At 42.1% G+C, this 26,054-nt stretch overlaps 1 protein-coding gene across 1 annotated transcript in view; it reads right to left on the bottom strand.

The window, feature by feature from the left end:
- Neo1 (neogenin 1) overlaps positions 1-26,054 on the bottom strand; it is a 184,137-nt gene that overhangs the window by 21,336 nt on the left and 136,747 nt on the right. The window contains exons 13-24 of the mRNA XM_048369065.1: positions 23,404-23,552; positions 22,745-22,883; positions 19,365-19,414; positions 18,763-18,910; positions 17,133-17,243; positions 15,672-15,866; positions 12,509-12,604; positions 9,054-9,277; positions 8,833-8,971; positions 7,031-7,138; positions 5,432-5,626; positions 995-1,063 (exon numbers count right to left, since the gene is read on the bottom strand). Coding sequence (XP_048225022.1) covers positions 995-1,063; positions 5,432-5,626; positions 7,031-7,138; positions 8,833-8,971; positions 9,054-9,277; positions 12,509-12,604; positions 15,672-15,866; positions 17,133-17,243; positions 18,763-18,910; positions 19,365-19,414; positions 22,745-22,883; positions 23,404-23,552 — 1,623 coding nt within the window. The remainder of the gene's footprint in view (positions 1-994; positions 1,064-5,431; positions 5,627-7,030; positions 7,139-8,832; positions 8,972-9,053; positions 9,278-12,508; positions 12,605-15,671; positions 15,867-17,132; positions 17,244-18,762; positions 18,911-19,364; positions 19,415-22,744; positions 22,884-23,403; positions 23,553-26,054) is intronic.

Raw genomic sequence — 26,054 nt, 5'->3', positions numbered from 1 at the left:
TCTATGTATCTGTAGACAGAGGTGATACGATAGTAAGGATCAATTCGGATAACTTTTTAATAACAACCCTTTGGCAGTACTGAGGATTCAACCCAGGATTTTGCATATGTATGTGTACGTATATGTACACATATATGAAGGTCTTGAGTACTATACCATTTTGAGCTCATGACCTTCAGCTCTTTTATCTGTTTTTTTTTTTTTTTTTTTGTTTTTTTGCCTTACTAGCTTTGCCTTGGCTGGCCTCAAACTCCCAATCTTCCTGCCTCTGTCTCCCAAGTAGCTGGGATTACAGGCGTGACCCATCATGCTCAGCCTCTAGCAACTACTTTTGTGGACACTTTGCCATTCAGAATTCTGGTGCAGGGTCACACTTAGGTTGCATGTGACAGTGGCAAAACACAGAGATCTGCATTTTTATTCTGTGCCAGAATTAGCAGGTGGCCCAGGCATATTGCTTCTCCATGTCTGAACACATTAGCTGGGAATAATGGCGCTTGTGTTCTCCCTGCTGCCCAGACTTGTGAGGATCACATTCCAGGTGACTTCTGGTGTGAAAGTAACTTGGAGATGGTGAGTTAAGTTCTGCAGAAAAGGAGGTGTTATTGAATTAGAAGGCACCAGCTGTCAGAATGCTGAGAAAAGTGGGAAGAATTTTCTAGAATTACCAAACTCACAGGAAGTACAGTAAGTAATCCTGAGAGAACTTTGTGATTCTGAACATTTCTTTGGGTGCTGGCTAACCTACCAGAGGACTTTAATCTTGTCCTAAGTTAGCTATGTGGACAAAGAATTTTATCTATATATCTATAATAAATGGGCTTGCAGTCATTCAGTAAACATTTGCCACAAATGCCTAATGCTCGACCTGCTAAATAAAGGAAAGAGGAGAATATGCTATAATCTACTGCTCAAGCTCTAAGACACACATAAGGGCTTTAAAGCAAAAACCGCATGCTCATAGTAGGCTAAGAAGCTGGAGGAAGGTCTTTACCACTCATGGGAGGTTTGTAGTCAGATCCGAGTTCTGGAAGCCGGCTTCCTTTTCCTGTCGACCCTAAGGCTGAAGCAGAAGAAAGCCTGTCAGTAAGGGCCCAACACACTGGTGTGACAGTTCACTTCACAGCTAGTGAGTGTTTTCTACAAAATAAAACATTTTCAGTCTAGTCCGAGAAAATGAAGTTAACACATAAACAACAAGGGAGAATCTAGTCTACAAGTGCAAGGAAACTAAGGTACAGCTTTTCTATACAATGAGGCATCTGAAAGGCTGACACCAATGTCACACAGTCGTGACTTGACTGCTGCTCTGCAGGTCAGGAAGTGGGCACACCCAGCCCCCCCAGCCCAGGAAAGAGCTCACAGAGGCCTTGTGGCAGAAGTAACTTCTTTCGGAAAAGGAACCAGAGCCATCAGTTAGGTTGATGCCTGCATCACAGAACTACACTCTTCCAAGAAGCTGGCTATGCTAATCTGGCCTAGCCAGTGTCAGTACTGTTCTGATTCTTCTCTTACATCATGAAGTTGCCTTTCCAGGAGTAAAGTCAGCCTAAGTGGGAGCAGGGAGATGGACTCAATGAAGGTCAGTTGGGTTCTCTGTTCTTCCTGTCACTCTGACATCCACAGACACTTGCTAATTGTAGTTGCTCACAAAGGCCACTATCCCCTAACTCATCGTCACAGGCACAGTGAAGGAAGCTGCCCACCTCGGGCTTTGGGGGACCACCTCAGCAATGTGCTTCAGTTAATGCAAACAAATGCCAGTTTCAACCCTTGCCCAGACAGCCACCCAAGGTTTGTGGCTAGAAACATGCTCCTCTCCAAAAGAAATCCCAATGAACTGCAAGGTGAAAGCTGCTCCTCCTGACTAATGCTGCAGAGCGCCTAACAGACAGCATTGGAATGCTAGCTCTGTCATCTCACAAACGTTTGGATCTGGCCAAGTTACTTAACTATTCTTTTGGGCCTCAGTTTCTTCCTTGTAAAGCAGGGATACTAATAGTATTGATATTAATATACGAGGTGAGCACTCTTGCCACTAGGCCATATCCCCAGCCCTTGATATTAATATAAATAGATGTTTAATACTACAAAACATTTTGAGTACTGCCTGATGTATAGTAAATTGTGTATATGTATGTTCACTTGTGTGGGAATTGAACGGTCTCTATGTTCTTGTGCTCAAGGCTAGTGTTCTACCACTTCAAGCCACAGCTCTACCACCATTTCCCGCCCCCCCTTCCTGATGGCTAACTGGAGACAAGAAGCTCACAGATTTTCCTGCCAGGGCTGGCTTTTAACCGTGATACTTAGATCTCAGCCTCCTGAGTAGCTAGGATTACAGGTGTGAGCCACCAGCACCTGGCTTCAGTAAATACTTTTACTTCAGTAAATATTTTTATTATGATAACTTATTATCATTACATGCATAATGAATCTTCAGGGAAAGAACAGGATCTTTCCTGTCACAGAATGTGGAGCCTCAGAAAATAGTTATAAATGAGAGGTTTTTTTTTTTTTTTTTTTTTTTTTTTTTACAAATAAAGCTTGATTAAAAGTACCTTTTCAAACATTACAGCTATGTCAAGTTCGTTCATTTGTTCGTTCCTTCCTTCCTTTATATTTTGTCCTTTTCTTTCTTTTTTGTGCTGGTCCTATGGCTTGAGTTCAGGGCCTGGGCAGTGTCCCTAAGTTTTTGTGTTCAAGACTAGCACTCTACCACTAGAGCCACTGCTCCATTTCTGGCTTTTCTTTTTTGGTGCCAGATAAGATAAGGGATAAGAGCCTCACAGACTTTCCTGCCTGAATTAGCTTTGAGCCACGATCCTCAGAACTCAGCCTCTTAAGTAACTAGGATTATAGGCATTAGCCAACAGTATCCAGCAAGTCCTTTCCTAAATTATCAGATTTCAAAGAAATGAAAAAAAATTCAAATCTGAAATGCTAAGCAGTTCATTTAACAGAATAAGTCTAGAGACTAAAACAATGCTATTTTTTCCCCAAAGCTGAAAATGCACAGAAGAATGAAAGTCCTGGATATCTGAAAGCATATATTCTCTGATTTAACTCAGGCCCTGATCTAACACTGCCTGCTCTTGACATGATCACATCTGATCTCTCCTTCCCCATTATCCTGACACACAGCCTAGGTCAAGATTCCAGTTGCCTGGCATGTTTTGTTTTTTCCTCCAAGAAAGTCTAGTTGGTAAGTCTCTGTGCTCACAAGGCACTATCCAGAGCACTGTATCATAAATATCACACACACAAAAACACACATACACACACCTTTGTCAATAGCTGGTTGGTCTATATTCCTATATTCCCCAATATTTTTAAAATTTAAATGGTCAGAAACTGCACAGGTAAAATTAGCACCAAAATGCCAATGGGTGAAGAATTCTGTTTTTTTTGCCAGTCCTGGGCCTTGGACTCGGGGCCTGAGCACTGTCCCTGGCTTCTTTTTGCTCAAGGCCAGCACTCTGCCACCTGAGCCACAGCACCACTTCTGGCTGTTTTCTATATATGTGGTGCTTGGGAATCGAACCCAGGGCTTCATGTATACTAGGCAAGCACCCTTGCCACTAGGCCATACTCCCAGCCCCGGGTGAAGAATTCTGAATACCAAAGATAAAGTGGGCGAAGACTCACAGTGGTTGTCAGATGAGGTGAAAAGGGCATATTTTGCACATCTGTGTGATAATTTATATTCCAGCTTCCACATGTCCAAAAATGTATGCCTGCAGTTTCCTTCATGTACAGGAGACTCAATAGTTCCAAGTTCTAACTCTCCTTGTATTAAGTAAGACCCCAAACCCTTGTATTTCTTTCTTTCTTTCTTTCTTTTTTTGGGTGAGGCAGACCTGGGATTTGTATTCATGAGCCTGCATGGGCTAGGTAAACACTCTACCACCTGAGTCCCACAGCCCTTTCTTGCTTCGGTGGCTGGGGTTAGAGGCCTGTACCATCATGCCTGTAACACTTAATGATGTTCTATTTCCAACAGTCACTCTTAAGCCATGGCCAACTTTACCTTTAGTGTTCTCAGTCTGGAAATCCAGCTTTAGCTAACTTCCAGAAATAAAACCTACAAAGTACATCTGCCCTTCCCTCTACCGTGGCAATCACAACAGAAGCTGACAGATGACCTCAAGAAAAGGGACCCCAAGGACCACGTTTCCTAAGCTTCCATGTTAAATTGTTGGAAGATGATCAGATGTACTTAGGGGCAGAAATGGAAAAAAAGTTCTGACTTCATTCATTGTAATGGAACAAACTAAGGTCTGTTGGGTAATCACATCGTTTAGTAGGATATAATATCTATGGGTTCTTTGTTGGGAGAGGAAAATAGAAGACTAATTGAATTTCTAAACAACTTTGCATTCAGTCACTGATAAGATTCTCTATGGGATTTTAGACGGTAAAAATATGAAAACCTGGTGTGACCAGTCTCGGTGTGACTCGAAGGCCTATCACTGCCACACCACACTTGAGTATCTTAGCGTCGCCCCTGCTGACCTGGCCTCCGTGGAAGGCCTGCCCCCTAGCTGCAGACCCAGTTTATTCAGCTCAGCTTCTCTTCTGCCAGTTTACTTCCTCCTAAGCAAAATCCCAGCTTTTCAGATACCCCAAATGCCACAAACATGGACTCCACTCCACTCTGGGCAATCAATATGTAACTTTTAACACATGGTACTGATTTTCAGGAAAAAAAAATTAAAAAGGAAATAAAAATGAAAATCTAATGATAGGTCACAAGAGAGAAGGAATGAGAGGCCATCTACTCATTTACCTTGATCATTAGGCATTTTATCAGAGGAGTCCGCTAACCAGCCAAGCACAGGGGAAGAAAAAACAAGAGCAAGGATCACAAGCTTTGAAGATGGGACAGACAAGAGTTTTAAAGGAAAAAAAAATTAAATCCCCATAAGCTTCAAACAAATTGAGTTTTGCTTTTATAGTGCCAACAGAAAAGAAATCCAGGTTTCCACAATTCCATAGACTCACTCCCCAACTAAATCTTATTAGTCTAGCCTTGCTTGGTTCAGTACTTAATAGTTTCTTTGTCTTGAGTGTTATATAAAAGGCCCTTTTAGTCTCTTATTCTCTACAAAGGTTCACCAATAAGTCTAACAGGTAAAAGCCTGCCTGTTAAAAGAGAATCATCCATCACAATAACATGCCCATTACTCTGTGTGGTAACCAAAAGAACCTATCTGATTTGCCTGGTCAAACCTTTTAGGTCACTGTGACTGGTTTATAAAGCCCAAGTGTTCTTATGTGCGATGCGGTTGGCCCGTCAGCCCGGGACACTGATCTAGGGCAGGGTTGGGGAGGCGAGGGATCATTGCTAGGGCCTCTTACACTACCTGTAGGCTCTATATACATACGCTAAGGAGATACAAAATCCAACCCTCCGCTGGGGAAGCTTTACCTTTTGGCGTTCTGAACTGGACAGCTTCAGACATGGGCCCCATGCCTTTTGAGTTTCGGGCCTGGATCTTGAAGTAGTATGGTGTATCAAGCGTGAGCTCCTGAATCTGGTGAGTCAGTCTGTTTCCCACAACAGGCTCAATAACCCAGTCATGTATCTCTGCATTCACGTCTGTACTGTAATAGATGATGTAACCTGTCCAAAGGAGTTAATGGGAAAAACAATCTCACTCCTGCTTTTCTGTTTGTAACCAAGATAAATAAATGCATATGGCACACACACATACACACACATTTCCACAGTAACTGGAAAATGCTTTTCCAGGGCCAACAGTATAAAATCCTGAAAGCCAGTAATGGCCTACCAAGCTGTTTTGGTTCTTATCACAGTGATTTCCTAGGGAAAAAAATGCAGGGCAGGGGCTGGGGGTATGGCCTAGTGGCAAAGAGTGCCTGCCTCATATACATGAGGCGCTGGGTTTGATTCCCCAGCACCACATATACAGAAAATGGCCAGAAGTGACGCTGTGGCTCAAGTGGCAGAGTGCTAGCCTTGAGCAAAAAGAAGCCAGGGACAGTGCTCAGGCCCTGAGTCCAAGCCCCAGGACTGGCCAAAAAAAAACCCCAAAAAACAGCAACAACCCCCCCCCCCCAAAAAAAAAAAAAAACAAAAAACGCAGGGCAAATGCACAGCAACCTCTGCTAAAATTCTCTCAGACATGGGATGGGTGAAGTGTCAGTGTAGTATCACTGGACATGTCCACCAGGGGGCACTCAGTCCCCACTGATGAGTGGGGTAGCCTAAATGACACAAGCCTACCTAACAGTGCTCTGTTATTTTTAAAAGACAAAGAAAAAGGAAATCCCAGTCAAGTTCTGCTTGAGCCTTTTATAGAGGAGGCAAAGTCAACCCTGAAGACATGCTATGAAGGCCAGGCTTCCCACTGAGAGGAAGAGCTGACAGAGCTGTGAGTTTCCTCAGGCCAGAGTTCCTCAGCACACTCCTTCCCAGAGCACAGGCTCCACAGGGAATCGCCTATCTCCTTGGCCTCCCTCCACGCTCTGCAAGGCAGCAGAAGCCACAGTGTCCTCTACTACAGGAAGCCCAAGGAAAAGTCCCAGGTCCCTTCCGATGGTCTGGGCAATGAAGGCTTTTAACCAGTTTGAGAGCCAAGGAACCGGAAGGAGCAGGCCTGGAATTAAAAGCCAGATGGGCTTATTTCTTCTTTTATTTTTGGCATTTAGGCAAAAGGCAGAATTGGTATTTATTGGGTATTGCCTGGCACAATTAGGTTGGACATGCAATTCCAAAGCTGGTCATTGAGGCGTTGAACGGCTTTCCTAGGAACCTAACTGCACGGGTATCATGGAGTCCCAAGAAGCCTGGGCTGTGCAGTGTGCACGGTCCCGCCGCACCGCAGGCGGTGTGTGGCATACCATCAACAGGCCCATTGTGTACCCCTGCAGTGCACGGCACCCTCCCATCCACCCAGAGGAGCACCAGGACCCGCATCACAGCCAGGAACAACCACGCAGCCGCCAGGCTCCCGTTCAGTGCCCACCTGGAACAGAGCACAAGGGGGCGCGCTGCGCATCCTACCTGTGATTTTGCCGTTGGCTTCAGAGGGAGGCTGCCAGTTCACAATTATGGTTCTGGGTTTCCCCTCTTTACTCACAACAGTCACATCCTTAGGTGGAGAAGTAGGAACTACGAGATAACAATCGTTCAATCATTCTCATCCATCAGGACAATTTACCATTTTCTTTACTATTTCCACTTGTAAGACAGAGCCCCGTCCCCCCCAAAACAATATGCAAAGTACTAAACAGAAAACAGCATAGTGTGAGGATTCAGAAATAGCATCTTGGCTGGGCATCAGGTGTACAGGGTGGTTGGGAAAATCAACTCATGCCATTGCCATGTACCTACCCCTATGGCAGGCGCTGTGCGGACACTAAACATGAAAGACATGATATAATTTGCTAAGATGACTTTCTCCCTCTCAATCTAGATTTGCTTGGAATGTTTTCAAGTATAGAACAGTTTTCCCTTCTATTTCTAAGCTAGCTCTTTAAATGAAGTATGGCTTTTAAAAGCTCAGTTCCTGAAAGGAATGGTTTGCAAATGGACATTCTTTCCAGTTTAACCTTACAAGGAAAGCATGCTGTCACACTGAGGTTACTGTTCTCAAGAAAAGCTACACAACAGAAACAAATAAAATGAAAGGAACAGTTTCTACTGCAAAATACTTTTGATATTTTAAAATGCTACCAGGGAAATGTCCAAGCCAAGTAAACCCTCAAATATACTTCCTAAAATACTGGAATTCTAGTGGGAGTTGGAAAGAAAGAGTTGGAAAGAAACCCAGTAAATTGCTAACATCCTAAGGGAAAATACAAATTTCATTTATTAGTTAATAAGATAGAATTAAAGCAAAGAGACATTCTTAAGACACTGGCAAAAGCAGCAAACTGGAGGTCCATTTACACCATATGTACCCTATTTCTAACTTTCCAAATCCCCTTTTTCTGCAGAAATTCCAACAGTGCAGAAGGCCCCCATCAGTTTGTGTATAGTATGCATGCTCAGCTTTTTATTATTCATAAAAGTCATAGGAGGAGGCCAGAATAACAATAACCCCTTCTAGCAAAGAGCAAGGTGAGTGAAAGGACAGGACTGAGAGTGAAAAGCAAGCACAGTCTAAACCTGGACAACTCCACTCCTGCAAACTGCTTATCTTCTCTCTCTTTCATGTCTACTTACAAACAAAAATCCCAAGGATGTTTCAGTGAAACATTTTTTTTTTTTTTTTTACAAACAGTCTGTTTTCCCAAGAAAACCTTGGGGCGCAGCTTGGTGTCACCCAGTAAAGTGTGCCAGCTGCAGCAAGCAAGACTGGCCAACTGGTTTGGTCAAGGGCAGGTCACTTCATTTTTTTTTCAATCTCAATTTCTCAGTAAAGCGGGATTAATGACAATAATCTCCTACATTCAAGTGATGCTACATATCGTACCACATGCTCTCCCATCTGCTCCTCGTTTCACTTACAATAGCCCTGTAAAGTGAAAGGCAGTGATTATTACTCCCCGTAGAGAGGATGTAAAAAGCTCAGACACAGAGACAGGATGACCTGCTTGTGATCACTGCCAGCAGAGGGTTGATAATCTTAGACTGAAGTCAAGTCTCTGGATTCCTAAAATTACACTACCTAATGTGCTAATGTTCTTGGATAGAGACGAGAAAGTAGTTGATATAGCAAACACAACCATCAGCTCACATACTCATTTCTCTTTGTGGTAGTAAAAGCCGGCAATGAGGAGCCTCATAACTTGGAATGGAGCACGTTAGCACCAACTGGTTTTCATGCTTTGCAAAGAGAAGAAATGCCATTCTACACATACCTAATTCGAAGGTGGTCCCATGGGCTGTCATACTCCAGGTGCTTGACCTTCGACCTTTGGTCACCATCACAGAGAATTCATAGAGTGTATTTGGTTTTAAACCAGTCACCAAATAACTCAAAGTTGTTGCATTTGCATTCTGGAAAAAGATGAATCAAGAACTTTAAAACCAGAGAACATCAACATGCAGCTGTTTTCAGCCCGAGCAAATGTGTGACTACCTTGTACTTGGTGTTGGCTGGGATGTTGGTTTTCCATCGGACGGTGTAGTACCGGGAGTCTGTAATCTTCTGGTGTTTGGGCAGTGAGTTGTCTGCCCAGGTGATCCTTACGGTGTCGTGACTCAGAATGGAAGCCTGGACTCCCACGGGGGGCATCATGGGAGTGGGGTCGGGCACTGGAGTGTATGGAGCATTAATAACAAACAAATCAACTTCAGAAGCGTCTGGGCAAAAAGTAATTTAAAAAGGGAAGTGGCATTTAAACATAAACAAAAATAAAAGGGAAATGCAGGGTAATATAATGGAATGAGAGACGAGAAATGGAGAAAAAGAAAGAAAATCATAGTTAATAGATAACACTCACTTTTAACAAGAGTATTTCCTGTCTGTGTTCTTTCAGGAAGAAATTATAGAGGAAGGCTGAACAAAGCAGTAATCAACTATATTCTTAGCTGCATTCCACAGGCATACTAAAATGTGATAATTTAGTGATTATGTTAGTAAAGACATGCTCGAATTTTCTTAAAATTACTTGAAAATTCAAACTCCTATCCAAAAAGGATTATGAAAATACAGAAACTTTTTAAGACAAGGGTATTATTTCCGAACAAGCAACCCAAAGCTCATGGCCTGTTTTTGAGATTTCAGTGGATGTTTTGGTTTCTGGGACATGAGTCATTAGTGATCCTCACTGGGTACATGAGGATTCTTCTCTTCAGACAGCTGAGTAAAACCAAAGGACCTCATAGCCTCTTTCCTCAGGAGGGAGGAGCTGCTGCCAAGCTGGATTAGTTGCGAGTTGAGTCAGAGAACACTTAGCGGTGGGTTCCTATCCGTTAACGGCGATACCACTGTCATCAGAGTGCTTATACTACTAACGTCTATGCTTGTGTGCTGTGCTGTGCCCTACCCTAGGAGTTATCACAACCCAGAAGCTGGGCCACATACCAAAGCAAAAGGACATGCTTGGCTTCAGGGGACCATAGCAGCCTCTGTTTGGATTCTGAGAGTTTGGCTTTCCAAAAGCTTGGTTAGGTTTCCTAAGTACACCTAGGCTTGTTTATTTGAGAACTTTGGGGTGTTAGACTAAGTTCCCCATACAGTTCTGGTGATTGGTCCTTCCTATAAGTCAGAATCTGAAAAGGCATAGAAGCCTTATGAAAGAATGCCATTCTAATCTAAGTCTGTATGGGTGTTATTTGCTGCACAAGGAGGACTAAAAATAACAGAAGCAGAATACATGCTCGAGGCCTTTGTTCAAAGACTGGTAGGACACCTACCAATTAGTTCTAGAAAATGCACCTCCAGGTGCATAATTCTTTCAGACATGTACCAATTCTTGGAAAAGGTACCTAGGTTATAGGAATGAGGCTACAAGAAACCTCTTCCTTGTATATTTGTAGCCAGTGGACTACATTCTTAAGCTACACAGAGGAAAACAAATTCAGTTTTCTAAAAATTCTAACCCAACTTTAAAAAGTAAAAGACCATTATTTAGCGTCCCCCACCCCCTACCCCCCTTTTTCTGGGACACTAAAGCTATTTCTGGAAGAACTTACAGGCACATAGGAGAAGACAGAACAGAACTATAAGTCATGCAGCGGCCACGTACCCGTGGCTCACGCCTGTCATCCCAGCTACTCAGGAGCCTGAGATCTGAGGACTGTGGTTCAAAGCCAGCCCAGGCAGAGAAATCCCCACGCGGCTCTTATCTCCAATTAACCACTCAAAAACCAGAAGTGGAGCTGTGGCTCAAAGTGGTAGGGAGCACTCTAGCCTTGAGCAAAAAAGCTCAGGGGCAGCACCCAGGCCCTGAGTTCAAGCCCCATAAACTGACCAAAAACCACAAGGAAAAACATGCAGCAATGATCAAAAGTAGAAGCTTTAAAAAAATAAAAAAAGACAATATTATCGTTTAGCAAGAATACTATCAAGTCTGTATCATTATGCAGAACGCCTAGAATGCACAACAGACAACACTGACTCAAACTTGTGTGCAACCGATGGAAAAAAGGCATTACTGAAACAGTCTCTGGTTTTCAGGATTCTTAAAACAAAAAACAAAAAAACTCAGGCTAGGTGCCAGTGGCTCACACCTATAATTCTAGCTACACGGGAGGCTAAAATTTGAGGATCATGGTTTGAAGCCAGTCCCAGCAAGTCTATGAGACTTTTTTTTTTTTGGCCAGTCCTGGGCCTTGGACTCAGGGCCTGAGCACTGTCCCTGGCTTCTTCCCGCTCAAGGCTAGCACTCTGCCACTTGAGCCACAGCGCCGCTTCTGGCCGTTTTCTGTATATGTGGTGCTGGGGAATCGAACCTAGGGCCTCGTGTATCCGAGGCAGGCACTCTTGCCACTAGGCTATATCCCCAGCCCTATGAGACTCTTAACTCCAATTTACCACTAAAAAGCTGGAAGAGGCAATGCCTCAAGTAGTAGAGTGCTAGCCTTGACCAAAAAAGCTTAGGGACAGAGCCCAGGCCCCGAGTTAAAACCCTAGAACTGGCACAGAAATAAATGAAATAAAAATAATAAAGCTTCAAAAAACTTTCTCTAAGTTAGATGTTTCATACCACTGTAGGAAATTTACATTACTTTGTCTTAGGAATATTTAAAATAGATAACTCAAAGAAAACATAATGAACACATGATCACTAATGTAATAAATGTATAAAATAGATAATGCTTCTGCCGTTATAACTGTTAATTGTGAAGTTTATTAAAGACATATAGAAAAATACTTCTCAAACCTACTCAAGGTGACCAGTACAGCAACTGTTAAGTTCACCAATACACACTTATTGCCACAATAAATAGCTTAAATAATTCCTCTAGAGATATGGCGCTTTTATTTTTTTGATTCATTTAGTTTTATCTGAAAGATGAAAAATCATTCATTTACTTATTTTGCATTACTGGGGTTTGAACTCAGGGCTTTTGCCTGTTATGCAAGCTACCTCTTAAGCCACACCTTCAGTCCTTCTGCATTAGTTATTTTTCAAACAGGGTCTCACATTTTTGCTCTAACCAATGTGACCTGCAAACTTCTATTTACACTTCCTTAGTAAATTGGGATAACAGGTGTACTCTACCATACTCAGCTGTTTTATTGAGATGGCTGTCCTCAAACTGTTATCCTCCTCATTTCTACCTCTGGTATAGCCAGAATTCCAAGAATGAGCCACTAAGCCTGATCTGAAAAGTCACTTTTAATTCTCTCCAAATACTGCTTTCTAGAGCCTGACATCTTACAGCGTATACATATTCCCATAAGATGGCTTCCATGACCAGGCTCAGTATTTTTCAACAAGCTAGATTGAGATTAAGAGGATTTTTCTTATTTGTTGAAGCACCTAAAACATGCACTCGGAACTGCCACATCCATTTCCTTCAGGGCCATCTCTAGGCAGGCCTTATGCCTATGCTTGCCGTGGCTGCTGACAGCCAGGAGCCTACCTGTGTGAGGCCTGGTCACTGCGCTCTCGTACAGTGGGACGCCTTCGCCGACGCTGTTGAATGCTCTCAGGGTAATCACATAATGAGAACTCGGATCTGAGGGAAAGAAGGCCAAACAACTAAAACCAAATCCTTGCTACAGAGCTTAACATTTCAAGGGTGACTATGTATAATCTTAACTGTGGAGATTCTGTTTTTAGACATGGGGTTGTTCTGGGCGTCAGGAGATACGGAGATGGAAACACACAGGGTACAGAAGACCTGGTGGATGGATGGCCTTCCTGGGTTGAGGGTCCGAGTGGAGGAGCCTCTCCTCCTGGCCTCCCCCACGGCCCATCTCCTTACTCTTGTAGCACTCACAGTGCCTCTTCTCAACTACGCTGTAAGAAGTAGCCTGGCTCGGTCTTTCAAGCCCAGGAGAGTTTCTTCCTAGGTCTCCCTTCTCTGAATGTACCTCTCGCTTCACCATTACTTGGGTTTCCCTTTCGTGCTCTTGTTAGACTGAGAGCACCTGAAGGTCAGGGGCCAAGTCCTGCCTGCACTGCAAAGGACTGTTATTTCAGTAACATCATAAAGAAAATGGCAGGAGGCTGGTCATCACAGAGACACTTTTACCCCACAGCAAAGCTCGGTTTTTGCCCTCCAACAATTGCCCATGACAAGTGCTTAGGTGGGAAAGCACTTAGGAAGCTTAGTTGTGCTATTGGCTTTGGACGATTTAAACTGCTGCTTCTTTTCTGCCAGAAGAGTCACTTGAGGTCATTCTTAAGAACGATGTTACAAAGCAATGATTTAGATAAACATTTTATCAGGGCAGATTCAGAATCAAAAGTTAAGTCTTAGCCAGGGTGCTGGTGACTCATGCCTGTGATCCGAGATACTCAGGAGGCTGCGATCTGAGGATTGAGGTTCAAAGCCAGCCAGGGCAGGAAAGCCCATAAGATTCCTATTAATCACCAGAAAACTGGAAGCGGCACTGTGCCTCAAAGTGGTAAAGCAGTAGCCTTGAGCAAAAAAGCTGAGAGACAGTGCCCAGGCCCCAAGTTCAAGCCCCATGACCACCACCACCAACAAAATCTTACAAAGAAAGATAGTGATAATTCTGTTTGTAAAAGTATACCTGCCCAAATCAAATTCTTTATTATATCTTCTTTACAAAGTATTTATGTAAATTTTCTGCCCACTCTGTTTGTTTGTTCATACTGAGTTTGAAGAGTGTTTATATACTCTAGGCTGAAATTCTTGCTCAGATAGTTGAATAGAAGATATTTCCTCCAAGTCTGTGGTTTGTCTTTTCATTTTATTGATTTTCCAAAAAGTAGTTTAAAGTAGAAACTTTAAAATTTTGATGAACTCTATTGTATCAATTGAAATTTTTAAAATTTCTGCCTCCCTTTTTGTATCCTAAGGTGTCTTTGCCTACCACAAGGTCATGAAGATTTCTTTTCTGTTTTGTTTTCTTCTAGAAAAGCTATGGTACAGTTTTGGCTCTTATTTTAAAGTCTGTTTCGTGTATGATTTAAGATGAGGGTGAAGGTTCCTTCTGTTTTTCATATAGACACCCAATGACTCCCACACACTTATTTATCTTCTCCTTACTAAGTTATCTCAGTACCTTTCTCAAAAAACCAACTGACCCTGCCAGTCTCCAGTAGCTCACACCTACTAATCCTACCTACTCAGAACACGCTGATGAGCCTATAATCATAGCAACTAAGAAGGCTGAGCCTGAGGATGATTAGAGTTCAAAGCCAGCCTGGGCAGGAAGGTCCACAAGACTCTTATCTCCAATTGATCACCAAAAAGCCACAAGTGGAGCTGTGGCTCAAGTGGTAGAGTGCTAGCCTTGAGCAAAAAGAGCTCAGGGACAGCGCTCAGCCCTGAGTTCAAGCCCTAGGACCAGTACAAAAAAATTGACCGTATATGTATGGACCTATTCCTGACTATTCATCTGTAACTTACGATCTTGCTCATTAGCTCACTTGTGGCTTTAGTAGCTTTCCTATAGATTCCTCAGCATTTTCCACTCAGTAAGTATGTGCAGTGCTCAGATATTTCTTTTAAATACCATTTTTTCATAAAATAAACCAGGGTTTCTTGGTTTAATGGCAGACTGCAGGGTGAAGGCTGAGAAAATTCCAAAAAATCATGGAGCACCTTGCTGTCTCAACAGGGAAGGGAATGATGAAGGTGTCAGAGGACACAGGCCCCGCCCCACTGGCCATTCACTTTCTCCTATCCAAGTACAAACCAAGCCGGCCTCTGCTTAGCCTTCCAGCTGAGATGAGATGGGGAGTATTCAGGATGGTACGGTCATGGACTAGCCGTTCACCTTCTATGGGGCCAGAGAAACCTCTTTCCTATTTGTAAAATTCTAATAAACATGGGAGAAGTGTGGAACTAGGAAACTATGCCTGGAGAAACTGTAGAGTGACAACTGTTACCACACAGACAAAAATGTGTGTGAGAGTTTGATGAAACTCAAGGTATCTCCATGACAAAGGACTTATTAGTTACAAAAAAGCAATAATGCAGGGTTGGGAATATAGCCTAGTGGTAAAGTGCTCGCCTCGTATAAAAAAGCAATAATTTTATATAAAGTGGGAATGTGACAAATACCATCTTAACCAAGTGATTACAGCTGACATCACTAGTAAGAGAATGTCACGTGCTTCCGGTAGCATGCAGTGACAAGAACCCAACACCTCTACACGAATCCTCCTGAGAGTGTATAACCTCAATGTAACATGTGATCCTGGATTTGGAGTTTTGCTCATCCATTCCTGCAAAAACGCCAAATATGAATAAAAGTCACTCGTGCAAAAGTGTTGGATATGAACAAATTCTCTAGGCAACATTAATGTTCTGATTTTGGCAACTGTGTTTATGTTGGAGCGATTTTCGAGGCGTGTCATGCTAAAGTTCATTATTAACAGGAGCACCATTATGTCTACAACTTAGTTTTAAAGGTTCGGGGGATGGGGAGTATGGAGGACAGGGAAATGTGTGCATACAGGAAGGCAAAGAAAGTGAAGGCAAATGTGGTTAAATGTTAACCTTGGGAATTCCAGGCAAAGAATGTATAGGAGTGCTTTGAACAAATGTTATTTTTCTATAGAAATAAAATTGTTGCATAACAGAAAGAAGAAATTAGTGAACATACCTAAATTTTCAATGGTGTAATAGCGCTGTTTATAGTCCACTTTGATGGTCTGGGCATGAGGGCTGCCAATGCCATAACCAATGGCATAGCCTCGGACCACAATGTTCTGATTCTCTGGAGGAGTCCAGCTTACTACGATACTGGTGACAAGAGGACGAACATGGAGAGAGCTAGGCACTTCAGGAACACGAGTTTCTGGGAAGAAAAGCAGAAAAGTAAAGTGACACAGACTTTCCTTTAGAATATTTCACCACCCTTGGGAAATAGTGTTCAGCCTTCTACCAAACTATTTGGGAACAAGTTTTTTACTAGTTGGTCAAGAGTTGAAAGAGAACCTGTTAGAATATGTAGTAAAACAAGGCCCATGGTTTTATACATTCTAAGAAGAAAACAAAGACCAAACAACCTTAAATACAAGACATTCCAATATTTGGAAGAGAAGATAAAGCAATTCAGAACCTCTGCCTAATGGAGTAAAATAACTCAGAAAAAATGAAGTCTGGGAATCACAACTAATTCAGTTAATACAAGATGAGGAGACTGGTAGCTCAGCTACTCAGGAGGTGGAGATCTGAGGATTCTGGTTCAAAGGCAGTAGGGGAGAAAATTCTATGAGATTCTTATCTCCAATTAGTCATCAAAAAGCTAGAAATGGAGCTGTAACTTGAGTGATACAGCTCCAGCCCTGGCTAAATGAAACTTGAGGTCCTGAGTTCAAGCCCCACTACTGACATTAAAAAAAAGTGAACAATTTGTAGTTGTTTTTGGCCAGTCCTGGGGCTTGAACTCAGGGCCTGGGTGCTGTCCCTGAGCTTCTTTTGCTCAAGATTAGCTCTCTACCATTTGAGCCACAGCACCACTTTCGGCTTTTTCTGTGTATGTGGTACTGAGGAATCAAACCCAGGGCTTCATGCATGTTAGGCAAGCCCTCTACTGCTAAGCCACATTCTCAGCCCTATAGTATCTTTTATATACATTACTTCAAATCATATATTACTATCTTTACTTGAACCAAGGTCTTTCTGTTGCCCAAATCTGTACCTGTCACTGATAAAAATATTAACCACATATTCTCGGAGGAGTTACTCAGTGACTCCACAGTGAGAAAAGGGAAAGTGTTTTCAGGAGTAAGATAAAGGAAACTTCTAAAATAAACACGTAACTGATATGGCTTGATCTTAATGTTGTTACATCATCCAACTACTTAATGGCCCGAGTAAAACAAAACCTGACTAAAAGTACCTGCACATTTTCATTTGTTTTGGCTCTGCTTAAACAGGAGCACTTCTCTAAAAACCACTGCGAAAAAAATCAATCTCAGAAAACTCGGTGCTTTGTAGGAATGCCAGCAATGAAAGTTGAGGGTAAGCCAAAGTCTGTAGCCTTTCCAGGCTGCTCACTGACTACAGTTAGTACCTGTCCTGCCAAGTCCTGCCAGTCCTGCCAAGTATGTGTTCTTACCGTCTAGGTCACTTTCAAAAGTTTCAGCAGATAGCCAGTCAGTTGCTGGGCCTGTACCATTGACTGTGAGAGCAGCCACTCGAAAATTGTACTCAGTCCCCCGATCGAGACCTGAGACCCAAAGACAAAAAAACGCAAGCTGAAATAAGTTTTGGAAAACATTAAATTCATCATCTATCAAATCAAATATCCCATCCACTGAATCAGTTCATAGCTTGACAAAGTTTATGCTACAAGCAGTGGTTCAAGCTCTGGGTCCCTGAGTTCAAGGCCAAGTACAAAGGGAGAGGGGAGCAAAATACAGAACAAAGTAGTTACTCCAATCAAAGATAGACACATATTGAGAATGTGAATAACTTGGCCAGAATGTAAGAATGTATGATACACTCTGGCTCGGTTAACCAATTAACATAGCGTATGCAAGAGATGGGAGGTTCTGCTCTGTACAGGTAGATCCTGAATCTGAATCTGTTCTCACACAAGAAAGCAAGGACAGAAAGACGATCAAAATGGCTGGGCCCAAGTCAGTTTATCTCACTGTCTTGACTCTGCACATACTAAACCAGGAAGTCCTAGAGTAGCCACACATATTTGTAACTGTGAACAATCACAAGATTAGGATGGTGAAAGAATCAGCCAGTTCTGTTATCATTCTTTGCACTTTGGGGGAGAGTTACAATGACTGAGAGGGAGGGAGCTAGGACGAAAGAGGCCTGTTCCCAACATCTGAAGGATGAAAAACCTTTTACTGCCTGTTAACCTGGATATGTGATGAGGAACAAAACTGGGGATCCAGGAAAAGAAAGATGCTTGCTCTCTTGAAGCATTAACTTGAAAGTTGCTAAGTTCTAGAGAACAAAACAGCTAAGAGCTCTTCTCCCTCTAAGTAACTAACAGAATTCATAAACTATACCTAAGATACATAACACATGTTAAGAAGATATACAGCAAGGTGTGTTAAGTGCTATAAAACTGCTTCTGGCTACAACTTAATCATACAATTTATTGTTTACTACAGGGTCTCCTGCAAAGAACCCTTGCCCTTGCCTAGTGGACTCTCCATTCCTTATCTGTGGCAGGAAGAGTAGAATTCTTCATGACTTACAAGATGAACCTTATTAAAAATGCACTTCAGCCCATTTTTACTAGGTGAACTACTTGGTCTGTTGCACACAAAAGTAAAACTATAGAAAAGGGACTATCCCTGATAGAACTTTCTAAAATTTTATAGTATCTACCGTCACAAATAGAACTACTGTACTGCTATAGCTATTCATAAATATTCTTGAAGGCAACATATGCACGAGTAACGTTAATATTATAAAAACAGTGTTATAGGGCAGATACCTACTAGAATGAGGAGTAATAATTTATATATTTGTTTTACTTTCCTTGTACTACAACAAAACAAAACCACCAATATATAAACCCAGAAAACAGAATATAAGGAAACAAAAACAAATGTAATCTATCCCTCAGAGCACTTTCCATTCATTTGTATGAAGTAAGAAGTACACAATATTTTAAGGGGACTTAAAAAATTTTTGTTTATGTAAGTCACCAGCTCAGAGGAGCCCTCCAAGCATTCTAATTCAATGTCACAGCTTTTGCTATGTGCGAAGCAGCTTGCCTTCAATCAGCTGAGACAGCTGGGTTCCAGGAACCAAGGTTTCGGTGACGTCACTCTTGCGGGAGGCCTTTCGGTGGCGAATCTTGTAGCCGGTGATCTGCCCGTTTTGTGCAGCCGGAGAAGGTGGCTGCCAGTGAATCCTAATACTCTGGGAAAGACAGCAGTGAGGGGAGAGACTGAACACAGGGAAAGGCTGGCCCCAGTCGCTGCATGTATACTTATCCCTGATTTCGCCAGGTAGAGAAGGAACACACAGACAACAGGGTGCGTAAGAGTTTCACAATGTGAGTGCACAGTCATGCAAACTACTTTCTACTTTTGTGACCCCCAATGCTAAATGGGGAGATTATATTTTCAAGGAGTACTTTCTGGACCCAGAATCTCCTGGGAATTTTGTCAGAATGAAGACGTTGGCCAGAAATCCTAGAATCCACTGACTGGTGGCATGTACTTTAGGAAGTTGGGTCTAACAAGTTTCCCATTATCAGTGCAAAGCAGCTGAAGTGGAGTAATTCCCACCTAAAACTCTTAATTAATGGGTGAGTAATGCAGAAGAAAACAAGAATCTCCTAAGAATGAGTGACATCATCACAAAATTTTACCTTTGAATTTCTCACTTCTAAGGACACATTCTGAGGAGCAGCACTGGGAACTAGATAAGCAAAAGAGAAGAAGAAGAAAATTAGTCACTCACTATCACCCATCGCGTGACTGTTCCTAAGCACAGGTTACACAAGTACACATCGCACCTCCCACCCTCCCATCCCCCATTATGTGACCAGAAGGTCTCAATTCAAGCTGCCAGTGCCTTCTGTTGATACTATAGGGGAAGATGAGGTGCTGAGGCATAGTCATATTTGACTCATTTAAAAAAATAAGACATTTTGGGGCTGGGAACGTGGCAGAGTGCTTGCCTTGCGTACATGAAGCCCTGGGTTCAATTCCTCAGCACCACATATATACAAAAGGCCAGAAATGGCACTGTGGCTCAAGTAGTAGAGTGATAGCCTTGAGCAAAAAGAAGCCAGGGACAGTGCTCAGGCCCTGAGTTCAAGCCCCAGGACTGGCCAAAAAAAAAAAGGAAAAGATTTTCATATATCATACATCCAAGCTCATATCCACGTCAGGCAGTATCTCTGGGAAATCAGACACTTATTTCAATGATGAACTGTGGACATGAACTTTGAGATTCTAAACTTTTCTAGACTCCAGAGATACTTTAAACTTAGACATATTCTTCTGAATATTCATCCTGGGGAAGAGCCATGCATTTTCTGGAACCAAGTCTAATGTATGTGGCAAATGACTGAACTGGGTAATGACAATATGAACCAAAGTAAGATGTGCACCAATCAGTGAGCCTGGCTTTCTTTGTGAGGTTCCCTGACTACTTTTACAGGCAATTCTCAGGAAGTGACGAAGTATTCACACAGCGACAACTTGAGTAAATTTTCTGATTTCTAGAGGCAACTATGTACCAGGGGACACTCACTTACATGTGACAAGTTTGAGACCAGTGCTTAAACAACACAGAACACACACAGGGGTTCTCAAAGTTCCTGGTCCACACACCACCCAACATCTCCCTTTGTGGTGATGAAAGCAAGCAAAGGAAACTGAAGCGGGCCTGCCTAGTTTCCCTGCACGCACAAGATTCTCATTCTAACCCTTCTCTTCTAACCCACACAAACAAACCTCACTCTTCCTTTGTCTAACAACTGGTATCCAGGTATCCAAGTGTCCTCCGTGTCTTGCTGCATGTGGTAATTTAGCTAGTGTTTTACAGGGTCTACAGCAGCATGCAGACCCAGGGTGATGAAAACCTGTCGTGACTTAGCTGCAGAGGCCCAGAGCAGCTGTGATGACGAGGACTCGTCCTTGTCGTCCCCTTCGTGGCTAAGCACTGCTGCGTGCTCACTACATGGCCAGTCCCTGGTCTCACCCAAGGGTTTCTGCCGTTAGTTCTACTTTACAGATGAAAAATCTACACTGAGGTTAGGGGCAGCTAACCATGTCCAAGGTATTTGTTTCAGCAGGCATGAGAATGAAGATTTGCTTCAATCCAAAGTGCTGCCCACCATGGTTCCATTCAGTTGAAACCTGGCTCACATATACACTCAAAAGCCAATAATAAACATTTGTTTCTCATTTTTTCCAAAAACTCTTGCCCAACTGGCTTATGTAAAAGCATAGCCAACCTTTTTATCTTGAAAAACGTCAAACTCACAGATTTGTATCAAGGACAGTACAATGAACACTTTATATTCTTTTCCTAGTTTTGCCAATTACTAATATTCTGCAACATCTGCTTTACCTGTCTCACTCTAAATGCCTATACACAGACCTATTATCCATGCACATATTTGGTGAATTCTGTGATAAACAGCAGCGATCGCTATGACAGTTCACTCCTCTGCTGCAGTAGATACCTCCCTAGAACAAGGATGAGCTCCAGCAAAACTCAAGTACAACAATCCCATCTGGGAAATGGATCCTCAACATATGAAAACTATGTGATATACCTAATGTCATTGCCTTAGCCTATACAGTGTGCCACGTGTTTTATATACCAGCTTTTGCCTACTATGGAGGGTCAATCCAAAGATCATACATGTTTGACTCTATTTCATGCGTCTTTACTCTTCTTTAATGTAGAAATATTTTTCTTCTAAAATTCTAACAGAATTTACGAGTATAGGGCAGCTTTTAAATTTGAAACATATTTATACTTCCATCAATAGGTGATTTCTCATAACCAATCTGAGTTAAACATTCTGGGCAGGAATACGGAGGGTAAGGCTGGACCTTTCTCCATGCGGCATGTCAGAGTAACATGGTATCAGTCCATTCCTTTATGGGTGAGGGTAAGTCTGGTCACTTGTTTAAGGGAATCAAATATTCATGCATTCTTTAAAACACACATACCTATTTTAAAGACATTTTTATAAAACACTAAGGAAATTAAATATTCATGCATTCTTTAAAACACACACATACCTATTTTAAAGACATTTTTATAAAACACAACTGACGTCTTTACTAAGTGTAATGCATTTTGTTCTATTCTAAAATATATTTTTAAAAATTCTGATCTTGGGCTGGGGATATAGCCTAGTGGCAAGAGTGCCTGCCTCGGATACACGAGGCCCTAGGTTCGATTCCCCAGCACCACATATACAGAAAACGGCCAGAAGTGGCGCTGTGGCTCAAGTGGCAAAGTGCTAGCCTTGAGCGGGAAGAAGCCAGGGACAGTGCTCAGGCCCGGAGTCCAAGGCCCAGGACTGGCCAAAAAAAAAAAAAAAAAAAAAAAAAAAAAAAAAAATTCTGATCTTAACCTACTTAATTTCTTTGGCAAGCTAAGTTTGAAAAATACTTTTCTAGGTCATAGGTACACATATGCAACTTAGTTTACAATTCAGTCACAGATGAGAAAGAACACTGTCCCCAAATACTGATTAAAAAGATCAATGTGGGAGGAAATTGAGGGAAAGCAAATGAAGGGGTGACACTGCCTCCCAAAAGGAAAAGTACTTATTATCTGGCTTCTGAAATGGTAACTCCTCTGTACAGCACCTTAATAACAATAAAATTATTTTCAAAAAGTCAATGTGGCAAGTAAACATGACTACCAAGTAAAGCTAAAGCTAAGCTTCCAACAGCCCTGAAACAGTTATGAACAACAAAGGTATTTACTCAAATCTATGATTCTGCTAAAGTACAATCACTGAGACTTATTCAGTATAGGCCATAGGTTTTACATTGTCTTGATGAATCTTCATCACAAACCATGGTGTTGGCTTACCTACATATTACACACCAGGTAACGTGTTCAGAACAGTCAAGTGACTTAACCGAAGTCCACACCGTCAGTGAGGAGTACAAATGGAATTTGAACTGAATGATCATGACATCAAAGCCTGTAATCTTGCTACTTTACCACTAGGGACACCAAGTATGGTGTTTCCAAGGAAAGAAGCCTTACCATCTGACAAGGTCCGAACAGCGACATCCTGCGTGGAGACTCCAGGACCATGTTTATTGTAGGCCACTACACGGAAACTATACTCCGTATACTTTTTCAACCCATTAATGGTGTAGGAGTGAGTTGAAACATCCACATCCTTGAATAAAATATAAAATTGTGTATATGCGCAACTCAAGCAAAAAAAAAAGGCACAAAGTAATTAAATTCTACAGAATTTAGCCTTCTTATAAAATGGTTATTTAAAAGTCACAGCAGATTAATCGTTGTGACAATTTATTTAGAAACATTTCTTCTTGAGTAACCCTTGCTGGTAAAAACTACAGTTTTTTGCCAGTCCTGGGGTTTGAACTCAGGGCCTGAGCACTGTCCCTGGCTTCTTTTTGCTCAAGGCTAGCACTCTGCCACTTGAGCCACAGCACCACTTCTGGCTATATATGTGGTGCTGAGGAATCGAACCCAGGACTTCATGTATACGAGGCAAGCACTTTTGCCACAAAACTACATTAAAACAATCCTGAGACAACAAAACATACTCTCTCAACATTTTATTTCTTACACATTTTTTATCTTCTACTCGGTGATTCCCAGTAAGGCAACTACTGCATTTTGGAACTATATTGCAACTATACTATCCCACACAAGGCCTCATTTTATACCTGTTCTTTATCGGTCCCTTTTTCCATGTAGTACAATTTGTAGTTCTGAATTTCCCCGTTGCCTGACAGTGGTGTCTCCCACGTGACAGTGATGGAAGTAGGTGACGTGGTGTAAGCTCGGATGTTAGGGGCTGGGCCAGGGAGCTGAACTAAAAAGAAAATTTCAAGAGAGCAAGATATAAAGTAAGACTTACTGCACTCCCCCAAAACCATTCTCAGTCATGCTTTGAGTCAAGTGGTTTTAGGACGCATAAACTTTTCTTTTTATAATTCAAATAAAAATCAGAAATTATCTTAAACTATTTTCAATTTATTCAAATTAAGAAAAAAATACATAAAAACCTCCTATTGTTTATAAAATCCTACTTTGGCACTGGGACTAAGTAGCAGATTTTTTTAAAAAAAGAAAGAAAGAAACAAACAAAAATCAGCCTCAAGAAGGAACCCTTTGTCTGATGCAGGTCCTGGGGGAACAGTGATGGACAGTCTCTGCTTCTGGGGACTCCCAGTTCAGCAGGGAAGCCAGGCATTATGAATAGAGGCAATGTACTAACAGACTCTGGTGATATAATGAGACAGGAGTACAGGACTCTGCTGTGGGAGGGGTAGGGCAGGGAGGGGAGCCTGAATTTCTTGGTATCAAGAATGAGCAGCCCCTCAGTCACCATGGCGAAATTATTCCAGTCGATGGGGAAGACAATCACGTGGCTCAGTGGCTGAAACCTGGAAGTGTGTGACCTTCTGAAGGATGGGCCTGTGGTCCACAGACTAAATGATCTGCCCTTTGCAATGGCTTACATACCCATCTTTTCAGTATAGTCTGTTTCTGACACATTCTGGCTCAATCCTGGGTAGCTGCCATGCCTACATTTCGGTAGGCATCCTCTATTTGAAAACAAATTTTCCGGCACTAGCATCTCTGTAATAGACACCCATTAGATTTAAGAGCTGGGAAGGGGGAAAAAATAACTAAATGTAAAACAAACTGGCTTTCTTGAATAACAGCGCTATGACTTAAGATCTGTTTTGCTACCAAAGTGGAGAAACCTGGATACAGTTACTCTAACAGTTGTTTGCTTTATTTAGTCATGAATAATGTTATTCACTTAATGGTAAGAGCGTATTTTGTACAGCCTGACAGGTGGCATTTGTCACACTTCTGCTGCTATGGAAAACTTTCCTCTAACTCAACTAAATGAAAAGGAAAACAAAACAGTTTCTTAATCCCTTGAAATCACTCTCAATATACTCACTGGCTACACTTAGAGAAACATGACCTGGAGAAAGGCACTAATTTACTCTTCCATTCCAACTAGACAGCGCCTGAGGAAGTGGAAAAAGTTTCCAGTTTGAGAAGCTAAATATGCAAAGATGTTTTCCAAGGGTTGATTCCAACACTTCTACCCCTCTACCCAAGCTGAACACCTCCAGATGAAGGGTAAGCCTCTCTGCACTCCCTGCCTCTCTTTTCGAAAACACAGGATAGTCCAACCCCCAAATACATTCATCAGAACCTGTTGCCCCTTCTACCTATAATCCAAACCCCTAAAGCAAACAACTGCACTGCTTACTTTCATTGTGATGACACCACACACTATTGTCTGTCTGTCTGTCTGTCTCTGGTTCCTTGTGGAAAGAAGTCCAGGCTTATTCATCATCACATCTTGTCCACCTAACGTGGCTTCTAGAACACAGTGGGCATGTGACAATGCCACTCTTCCCTACATCTATTCTTTCATCTGTAAATCTGACAATGACCTAGTTCAGTGGCTGGCAATACTTTCTCTCATAAGGGCTGAAATGATGATGAAAGTTATGGACTTTTGGAGGAAAGATGACTATAATCAGACATGCAAATATTTTCACATGGTTTCAGAAGGGTCACAGTCCTGGGATAGGATCTGGCACTAGATTTGATCTGGTACACTGATCCTATTTCTGGGATTTGAGTCATGCAGTTTTTCCTTCCCCAAGAATGCTGTATTAAGTCAAATGCTTCAAGGCTGACTTCAGGCCCGACTATTTTAGGTACTTGCCATGACTTCCCTGTTTATACTTCCTTGCTCTGATACCTACACTTAGAAGCTATGACCTAGTACCTGAGTTTAAAACTGAATGAAAAATTCCCACATTTGTCTACACAGAGGACTATGAAATGCACCATTCTCTCTGTAATAAGAATATTCATTTTAATGAGATCAAATCTTACCATGACCTGGCATACAAGGTACTCGAATGACTGGAGAGCAATTTGTTAGAGCAGGAAAAAGGGAAGTTCCAAAGTGTCTTGGGTTTTTTTTTTGTTGTTGTTGTTTTTTGAGGTGCTGGGGTTTAAGCCCAGGGCTTTACACGCTGGCTAGGTAGCTGCTGCTCTACTACTTCAACACACCTCTAGCCCATCTCAAGAGCTTCTTCACCTTATTCTACCCATCAGGAAAAGTTTCTGAAGTACTTCATAATCTCACTGGTAATTTTGTTTTATTCTGCTTAGTCATCAGGTCAGTAGTTTTTTTTTCACGCATGTTCCCTGCTTAAAGAAACATCTTTATCACTGAGGTCTGAACACAGAAATCTGGTGCAGTTAATAGTAAAGGCAGATTGGAGAATTTTCTGAAGAAAAGCAGTGCTGTGTGTGAAAAGGGAAAAAGTTT

The sequence above is a fragment of the Perognathus longimembris genome, chromosome 20, assembly GCF_023159225.1.
Source record: "Perognathus longimembris pacificus isolate PPM17 chromosome 20, ASM2315922v1, whole genome shotgun sequence".
Lineage (NCBI taxonomy): Eukaryota > Metazoa > Chordata > Mammalia > Rodentia > Heteromyidae > Perognathus > Perognathus longimembris.
Note: the sequence above shows the minus strand (reverse complement) of the source record. Positions and strands in the feature narration are given on the sequence as shown.